Genomic DNA, 10,410 nt, shown 5'->3' on the forward strand with positions numbered 1-10,410 from the left:
TTATAAATGGTATGCAATGCCGTGCTTTTTACAAAGCGGCAGCCCTAGTTGAATACTTCATGCTTTGCAAATAGTTTACCTTGATTATCGATGATAATCTCTTTAAACAACCCAAAAAGTTTCCATTTTCTTTCCCATTTTTAATCTTTTTGCTGACAATTTAGATATGCATGGTGAACGCTGAGAGGTGGAGGTAGCAAAACGATCCTATGGAAGGTGGTTCTAATTTTTACTATTAAGTACATTAATCACCAAGCAAAATATCCATAAACCTTTGAAAAATCTAGGGCCAAGCAAGGGTAGTGAACATTTCACAGTGGGAAAGCGGGAGGGAGAAGGTTTTAGCACCCACAGGATATGGCTGCCGCAAGCTTTGCCGCTGCGTCTTCATTCGCTTCAACTCTGCGAGCAGAGAGCAGGCTAGCAAGGGCAGCTTTCTTCAAGGTATCCTCTTCTCTATCGTTCTGTTCTATCTCCTCTTCCTTCAGACGAGGGAGTTGCCTCATTCGTCTACATTCGACATCGCCCACATGCCCTAAGTTCCTCAGTATCCTCACCAAAGGCTCCCCTGCGGCTGCAAGACGGCTCTGCACAATTGCGCTTGATCCAGATTTTTATAAAATCCCACATGAGGAAGGTATACCACAGGGTTCCAGGCTTAAGCTCTATAACCTGCCCCCGACCGAAGACAGAGAAAAGCTGAAGCGTGACCTTATTGATTGGTTTGTGAACTGCGAAGCTCAAGATGAGCCTGTCCAGGTGACCAATTTTGAGTACACTGATGACCCAGAGTGGAATGAGAAAGGCGTAGGTGCATTTGTGGATTTCGGCAGCAAGTGGCAAGCAGTGACAGTCTATGCTCGCTTGGATGCATCAAAGTTCCAAGGACGGTATGTGCGTATGAACTTTGTAGAGCGCAAACCCTTCCCTCCTGAGTGGCTTGCAAAGAATGCAAAATGGTTTAGAGATGACAGCAAGCGTAATCTTCACAAGATTTTTGTCGGCAATCTATCATGGTCAGTGGACGATGCAAAGTTGCAAAATTTGTTTGCTCAACATGGAACAGTATACGATGCCAAGGTCATGACTGATAGAGAAACTGGGCGCTCTAGGGGTTTTGGATTTGTTACAATGTCTACTGAGGAGGAAATGAACAAGGCTATTGAGGCCCTCAACAATTCACAGCTTGATGGTCGCTCCCTCAGGGTAAACCAAGCTGCTGCCAAGCCTGCTGCACAATAGCTGCTTTGCCAGGTTAGAGTCTTATCTACATGCAACCTTCATTGCATCTTTTTGTGTAATCACAATCAAGAAAGCATAGTTAATGTTACCTAATGTTGTCAGCTGTCAGAAGCATACTTGTATAATTTCTATTAGACATGTAGTGTGGATCTAATTGAACATTTTGTTTTTTGTTCTCTTTTATAAATCTCTTCGAGGATTGCGCCATTTGCAGCAGCAAGTGTATGATGTAATGACATATCTGATGTAGGCTGTTTATAATCTTGTTGTCATCCCAAGTTGTAGTACATTGTCTTATACGTTATGCCATTGCTTAGGTGTTTTCTCTAAACTTTGGATTCTGTAAGCTTCTTATGATTTCAGATTGTTTTAACTTTTTTCTCTGGGCAATGTGCTCTGTTGTGTGAGATTCCATTAGCCACCAAACTACGCACCCACACTTGTCAAACAAAGCGGATTGAAGCATGTAGATTTAGATCCCTTTTCTACCTCGCTTGGTTTGTCTCACCCTCTCTCGCCCTCAAGCTCGTGCGTGCTCACACATGTACACACATGTTTACTATATGGTGGTGTTGTGTCATTCCTCTTTATAGCCAATCATTAAAATATTAGGCTGTGCACTAGCACCCCTCTCTACAACTTTTTATTATTTTGGCGAAGTATGCTATTTCAAAATTTTGTGCCATGACTATCAGATGGAAAAGAAACTTTTAGTTGTCTTTTTTTTTTGGAATTTGAATGGTTTCTTACTTCTTTCATGAAATGCAATACTTCTTCCAGTAAATTGTTTGGGCTGCGCAAATCTTTGGAGACTTGGTGAAAGCAGGGAGTCACTCAGAATACTTACATTTCGGTGGTAGGCTTGCAAGGATTTTCAATGCACACAAAAGTGAAGTCACCCACGCATTGAGGGCTGAAACCCATTATTCTAGTGAAGAAGTATTCTGGAGCTCCCATCAAGTTTTGGATGAACCATTTTTTAGCTCTCGGGAGTTTTAGTTAAAATTGCTGACTTGAGATATCAGTGTTTACTTATATGGTGATTTATGTTATCTCGTATCATGAAGTAGCTTCTTTTTTGATATGTAAGTGTTTTGAACTGCTGTTAGTGAAGAACCATGGTCTTGCTAGCAGGTTTTACCTCTGTTTCGAAGGTGTATGCCTATCTTGTAAAGCTGGTCTCACAGCAAGTTTTGCATCGGTTTTTGAATTTATACGGTCACCTATCTAGAGGAGCGTCTGTTTCTCATGTTTGATGTTTCTTATGTGTTGGTTTGGGGCATTTGTTGTTTCCAAGACAGAGAAAATACAGTAAGTACTTCTAGGGTATTCTGAAAGTTGATGAGCCCGCTGGTTCCATTTGAGAGACAGAAAGGAAACTATGTACTTGTGCAAGAGAGTTACAGTGTAGGCAATGGCGAGGATGAGCCAACTGGTTCCCCTGCAATATGTGTGACCCCATGGCTCCCGGCAGAGGCCGGTGGCATGGTGGGAGCCATGAGGGACCATTCCTGGCCGTTAAATGTGGGGGGAGGGGGACCAGCTGCAGGCACAGGTTTCACTGGCGTAAGATACCCCAGAGATTCTGTGCTGGCGAGGTTGCCGGTTATTGGTTGCCATGGCTTGGTATTCAACGTGTTGAAGTAATGTCCGGATGACGGGCAGCGGGTCATTTTCATAGAAACACTGCATTCCTCATCCTGCTGACGCATCGGATGCTCATGCGATTCCCTATGCTGATTTGCCAGCCTGTGTTTAGATGCTTGACTCTCCATTCCACCTGCTGACAAGTCTGCCATCTGCAAGCTGCAGCCCTCAGTTTCATCCAGGAACAGCAGTGGGATGGACAGCCCAGCCCCCGACTTTGACTTATAGAGCCAGTTTAGAAATAATGATGGTCGATTGATCCTCAGTCACTTTTGGGATTGGTACTTTCCATTGTGAAATTGACAGATACTGATGCTTCCAAGTTAATTAGTCTCGTTCGGTGGGTGCTTTTGACTGTTTATTACTATTATGTTTAAGTACAAAGAGCAATGTTTTGTATGAATTACTCTGGATGACATGTATGGAGGAAGAGTAGAGCATACATGAAGAAGGAAACGGTATATTTTTTGGGATTCATGCTGCTGTGAGTTGAATCTGATAGTTCTCACTACAGACAATTCTCTTAATCCGGGTAAAGTGGGAGGTTTTCATCAAGTTTAATGCATGCTTGGTGTCTTGTGTAACCAAAGTTCACAAAGGTGGAAGTAGCGAGAAGATTTTGTATATTTTAGATGTGGTCGTACTATTTGTGATAGTCTTAATCTTGTTTGCATTTGTCCGAGCGCATGGAGATCACCACCAGTTGTACACCTGCACTGGCAGTCGATAGCTCTGAGAGAAGTGGTAGTGGTGGTAAGTCTTACTAGTTACAACTGTGACCAACATCTTAAGCATCACAAGTCATCATCTTATTACTACCCTTGGTTTGCTTGGGACCTCCCCATCTGGTTAAGTATATCATATTTAGCTTGTACCAACCTCGTCATTACCATGAAAACCATGTTGTAGAAAGATATACAGAAACCTAACCAATATAAGCTTTGATGTAGAGAGTGCGAGCAGATAACTACCCAAATCAAGTCATTATGGTCATTTGTCATTGGCAACTAAACGGGCTTTTCTAGACTCTATTTAAGGATCCCAATTTCTGGTGCCTGTTTTGAATTATTGGGCATGAGATCTGAAAAGTACTAGTTCAAATTGTTTTTTGACATTCGGACATTGTACAAGATAGCCTCCCAAGATTGCTGGCAAAATCAATAGCTCTGAACAGGTTTCTTTGGTATCATAGTCTAAAGATGAGAACGTACTGCTGAAGGAGAAGATAGTAGGAAATTGGCAGTTGCCTTGTTCTGTACCAGAACAGTGCAGTCACAACGCAGAATAGACCTGCATTTACATGTTAACCCGGTAGGTAGAGATAGTAATAATTGCAACATGTAGAGTCTATGTGACTCTATCTCTGTTGCATTGAGCTGGTTCCGAGTCAGATAGAAGCCTGTCTAGACAGACAGGTGTACTCACCTTAGGGGGACTTGGCCTCCTTTCAAGCTTTTGAATTGAAAGCTTGATTACAGACATTTCTGTATGGAAAGCTTGATTTTAGAGACTTACACTGCTTACCTGTTTGTGGGTACTGTAGGGAGCCTCAATGAGTAAGCCTGCAGTGTGTTTTTCAGAGAATTCATCTAGAGCTAATTTTGCAATTTTCAACTTCTAGAAAATGCTTTGCTTTAGCAGTAGGCGAGTTGCTGTTAATCTAATCACCTTCCCCTGATTATCAAGCTGATTCCGGAAAGCAGTTGTGCTAATTGGTTATGCAAAGCGATGTGAGGCAAAACCTACCAATCATAATGAGAAAAGTGAGTATGCAGTCCTCTATAAATCTGGGTGAATTTGTTTCGGTAGCGAGCTTGGAAGCCTCTTAATACATTGTAAACAATGAGTATTAGTCACTTTTAGATATTCACAGAGCTTGTCCCCTTCATCTTTGCTGAATCCATGGGGTGATCCTTTTGTTGTGAAATTAACTAAGTCTGACACATTCACTAAAAGTATGACAAGACCCGGCTCTTAGTGTGCACAATCTTGGAAACATAGAAATTTCTACTTGTAGTTTTCATAAGCATTGTAAGTTATTAGATGCTAGGGTGTCCATGGTAGCTGCTTCATCGGCTTGGTCTCACTATTGTTCACTATGAGCAGTAGAGAGGGTGTTAAGAGTTTTGGCATCTCAAGTGAATTGCTCATGTGATCCCATTATTCATTTTGGTTCTTAGGGATTTATTTCACTTATTTGTCAGTCTGGGTAGGGCATGTTATTGAGGTGGGTATTTATGTGCCTACCTTGTCCCCATTGTATATTATATCAATTATTCATTACCAAGGTTGATTGGTTCAGGACTCTCTCTCTCTCTCTCTCTCTCTCTCTCTCTCTCTCGCGTGCTTTATCCCCTTGGTCTCTACGCTTCTACATCATCGACTTTGACAACATCACCATGTCCAATAGTGTCTAATAGATTGATATCAAATCTCTTATGTGAGCAAAGCAGTAGTACCATCATTGAAAACTAGCTTAGGGATGGGGTTACTAATGGTAGTGTTAAACGTGTCCCATGATGCATGCAAAGAACATTGCAAGAAAATGGTTTTCATTTCATCATCAAAATTAAGCCCTTTTGATGTAAGTAAAGTAAACATACCATTAAACTCGTTTTGGTGTGAATTGACAATGTTATCTTCTTTTATGTTTAAACGCATAAGCTTTTTTAGAAATAATTTGTTCGATTCTCTTACCATCCCATGTGGAGCATAAAGTCATAGTTCGTTAGCATTGGTTTTGTTCATAATCGTGAAAAACATACTCACCAAGATGTAACTTAATAGTTGCCATGGCATGAGCATCAAGCTCTTCCCATTGATCATCAACGTACAAGTCCTCTTTGCACTTTTTCAATGGCATTGCAAGTCCTTCGTTGATTAGAACATCAAGCATTCTTTGCTTTCATATAGTGAATTTTTTGCCATCAAACTTCTTAATATAACAATCTTATTTTTCAAAGATCCAGCCATAGTAATAAGAACTAACTACAAGAGAGTAATACTAAGAACTTACGGCAATTGTTTTGATAGTAATTTTGGCGGAGTTTCATTGTACAGAGATAAACTAGAAACTCTGCAAAATCACTACAATGTCAATGAAAAAGATTGTTGTGAGCAAATTAGAGGACTCGTAGGAAAAATTTGGCAAAGTCTCCTCTATACAAAGATCAAAATCTCAAGTAAAACTCATCAAATCAATGCATAGATTGTAAAACGAGTGCTCAAAAAGTATAAAATCGTATATACTTCTCAAAAGAATTGTTGATAACTTGACATCAAAGCCTATCTATATATGTCCTATGACGAGGCCACAAATGGGGATCTCTAGCAACCTTATCCACCTCACGGTGGGTAACCCGGTCCCCAGTGCTCTTCTTCAAAAAACGTCACGCAAGGACACTCACAAACGGCTATGCACACATGACTAGTCACAGTTTCAAAAAGGGATTTTTCAAAACGAGGTTGAGAAACGATTGGGATTGCCAAAACAAGCCAAAAAAATGGCTTCACAATGACATACAATGACAGTATCCACAACATAGCATACATACAAAACGTAAAACGGTCACTGTCAAACCACATGACATATCCTCAAATAGATGTCAATAACTATGCAAGAAAAAAGCTCCTTGCGGAGAGTAAAACGCTCTCAACAAAGTACAAGCACTCTCAAGTGCTAGTCACGCATAAATCATATGCATCCAAACTCCCATTGAAACTATATTGATTTTCATTGTCAAAGATGCTAGCAGATGTGCTATGTCAAGATAACCTGTGATTATCCCGGTGCATAAAACTCTATTTGATATGAGAAGTGGTCAACAACTATGCATGAGCAATCAGAGGAAGTCGGTCTCAAAAACCATAAATGACATACATCAATGCCAAGAACGCACATGGCAATTCAAAATTTCTCTCAAAAGAAAACATGAAAAAATGTTGCTAATGGCAATCTGTAACCAGCTACCTACTGTCAAGAATCTCTTACTCACTACAATGCCAGAGATCTTATGTAAATCTATAGCGGAAATCATCGAAGTCAATGTTGATGCTGGGTATCACTCCTCTATGGAAGAAGCACCTCATCCATGTAGGTCGATGTCGGAGGAGGAACCGATGCCGCAAGCCCAAAAAACGACTCGTCTATGTCGAGTAAATCAGGTGTCGATGTTGACTTCCACCATCACACATAAGTGTCTTGCTTGCTCAAAGATGCTAAAGTTGAATGCGAAGATCGGAGTATGTGTGTGTATTTGATGCTAAAAATGTCGGTTGAAAATTGCAGTGCTGTCAAATAGCGATTCTAATAACATAAACGGCTTTGAAAGAGCCAAGGACGCCTTATGGAATTAGTCTCAAAACGACAAAAAGGTTGGTGCAACAATCGAACCAAAAATCATTCTGAAATTATACGCATGTAGATGCAAATTTTAGCTCTCTCTCTCTCTCTTTCACCTGCTCTGAGCTCTCCACTTCACTACTATGTGCTAGACTCAAGCTCTGAAGCTCCTCTGTTCAAGCTTTTGCATAGCTTGCAAAAGCTCTGCACAATGTTCAATATTTGTTGCGTACTTCACTTAAGGTTGCAAGCCTCACCTGTCTTAGCTCGTTCTAAAGCTTGTGCATGTGTGAGAAGGAAGATACCACCATAGCTCTGATACCACTTGTGAGGAGCGAAAACAACAACATTTATGATTTCGTGTGTAAAAGGGAGACAAAAGACCCGATATGGATGGAACACAGACTTTGCTCTTTATTGCAAAAGTGAAGGCCATACGAAATGAATGTCCTTGTATCCACATCCACCCATCACTCAACACACGTGAATCACATTAGATTGTATTTCTAACCAATGAAACATTTGAGATGGATAAAAAAATAGAAATAATTATTTTATTCTTATTTTCATAACATATTCCCAAGTTTAAAAGCAATTTCCCTTATTTGTATTGCCTCAAGCGGCATGCTAACATTGTTGGCTCAACTAGAAATCTACACCATATTGCCTCAATCATCAATTTTTGTTTTGTGATACCTAAATCGGCAATGTACACAAGAATGAGTGTTACCTCAATCGACACTCTATATTATATAATGCCAATGTGAAAAATGTAAAAGTAAAAACACACATTGCCTTGATCTGCACTCAATATAATTGTGTTGGCTTGTTGATTACCTTACTTAGCAGTCTATCTATATGTTATGAGTGATGAACTATTTTACAAGCATCACCACTCCAAATCTTGAGATCACCTATGAACATCCACCACCACCACCACCACCACCACCACCACCACCTCAAGCTCCTATCCCTCCATTGGCCGAAAAGCCTGTTGAACATCAAGCAATAGGTGTCATCAACTTGGATGACAAAGATAAGCTTGAAATAGAAGAATGTTGGACTTCACACTTGGAAAGTCTTTGCAACCATATGATTTTCTTAATGATGCATCTACATAGGGCCCAAAGATTATTTGGCACTAACTAATCCACTTAGCACCTAAGGTGAGGAGGGACTAAGATGGTTAGCATCAAGAGACCAAAGTCTAAGATCACTAGCACCATTTGAGAGGACATCTTGCCACCATCATAATTCTGCACATCAAAGGGTATCAAGTGTCAAGTGTCTACATTGATGGAAGGTAGAGATCTACAACATGAGTGAGAAAAAGATGCATTACTTAGGCTTGGAGATTAGCAGACTAGTGCCATGTCGAGCAAAGATGGATAACACCTTGAAGATACATTATGAGGGTGTAGTAAATGTTGTCAGAGTGAAAACCTTTGATATAAAAGTAGATGCGGATGTCTTCATGATGCCATCCAAGGGGATGGCTATCCAATCATCCCAAGAAGACCATGCTCATGGGGATGAGGGAAAAGCAAGATTGGGACATTGGCATATTTAAAATAAAGGGCACTAAGGGTAAGGAGATCTCTATGAAATAAAATAGTAAAGAAGAGGAGATGGACTTGGATACATCTATTGAAGAGTTCTCCACCAATTCCATGGCCACTTAAGAAGAAGAGTATGTGAAACAACCAATGAGAGCAACAACCTTATTGAGGTGATGGGAGTGTTTCTCAAAGACCCCAACAAATTTGACCCGTTAGACATACAACCATTGTGTCATAAAAACTAATATGTAACCAACCCAAATGATTTTCTCATATTAAACTGATCATTTAATGTGGGAGAATAAACAAGAACAAGGGTTAGAATATAGACATGTATTTATGGATCTATCTCAACACGGGGCCAAAGTTAAAGGGGTCCAAATGAGAGACGATCTGAGAGCAAGGCTAGCTAATGGAGGTTAAAGACCTTAGGGTTAGCTTCATTAAAGACCTCCAATGGTTAGGGTTAAAAGTCCTTTGACCTTAGGCAGGCTAGGGTTGTGCTTGAGGTGCTTGTCGTGCTTGCTGACTAAGGTGCTTAAGGTGCTTAATGACTAAGGTGCTAAGGTGCTCCATGACTAAGGTGCTTGAGGGATTAAGGTGTTCAAAAAGTCAAAGCACACCCCTACTCATGAGGGGGCGAGCACTGATTGTAGGAGCTAGAGAGAGAACACACACACCCTCACACAAGGCAAGCTTGAAACAGCAACTAGGACACTTGTCAAGCTCCTCTTCACGTTTCCCTCATGGTGTGCCTAAAGCCTATTGGTTGGTCTCCCAAGGGGTCTAGTGATATTTAGTTGATTAAATTAATTGTTTATGCATTCATCAAGTCCTCTCTCTCAAAGGGGAAAGGGGTACACTTGTCCCAAGGCTAGCATGCTTGCTTCATATGCACTCTGCATGTGATTGGCCAAGCTTGCAGGGGTCCAATGAGCTTCCATCTTGAGCTAGAAGAGGGGTCGACCAAAGCAAGGAGGGGGACTAGCTTGGGGGGTATACTCTCCCACACACACACACACACTCTCATTGTCTGAAATGCAAAGTGCAAGAGATCCATCTCCTTCTCCAAGCTTGTAGAGAAGTTGAGAGCCTACACCAACACTCTTGGCTATGGAATGCAAATCCAACCAAGAGCCATGCTCCAATGCTTAAGCTTGCCATCTTCTCCATCTTTATTACTATGCTCTTATGTATGCTAAGCAAGAAGAGTGATGATACGTGAGGAACTATTGATTTCTCCTATGAATGTTTCTTCTTCCTCTTCCCTACCCTCATTCCCCGCTAGCTCTCTCAGCCTTTGAAGGTGTTTGAGGCCTTGGGACTAAGGCCAGGGATGGTTAATGCTTTCTAAAAAGTCTATGTTATGCTCCGTGATGCATGAAGCTTTCCATCTTCATTGCATCACCTAGGTCACAAGGAACACAAAGATTGTATTGTACCAAGTCTCTCTTGATGGGAGAATCTATAATACAAAAGCCTATTGGAGGGGGGACCGACTCCACATAAATTCGGTCCTCAACTATTTTCAAGTTCTCTAACTCTAAACTCTCTCTCTTGCAAAAGTATTGTTCATGCCAAGTTAATTAAGTACTATGGTTATGTTGCTACTACTAATTA

At 40.9% G+C, this 10,410-nt stretch overlaps 1 protein-coding gene across 1 annotated transcript; it reads left to right on the forward strand.

Annotated features, from left to right (window-relative positions):
- The first annotated feature begins 303 nt into the window (after nucleotides 1–303).
- LOC147457924 (28 kDa ribonucleoprotein, chloroplastic-like) lies at nucleotides 304–2,468 on the forward strand. The gene is made up of 2 exons (XM_086512699.1): nucleotides 304–1,254; nucleotides 2,023–2,468. Exon 1 carries the CDS (start codon nucleotides 358–360, stop codon nucleotides 1,240–1,242), a length of 885 nt encoding a protein of 294 aa, XP_086368825.1. The 5' UTR covers nucleotides 304–357; the 3' UTR covers nucleotides 1,243–1,254; nucleotides 2,023–2,468.
- Nucleotides 2,469–10,410: the final 7,942 nt, after the last annotated feature.

Source organism: Adiantum capillus-veneris, chromosome 5 (genome assembly GCF_014529385.1).
Source record: "Adiantum capillus-veneris isolate H3 chromosome 5, ASM1452938v2, whole genome shotgun sequence".
Taxonomy (NCBI): Eukaryota; Viridiplantae; Streptophyta; class Polypodiopsida; order Polypodiales; family Pteridaceae; genus Adiantum; species Adiantum capillus-veneris.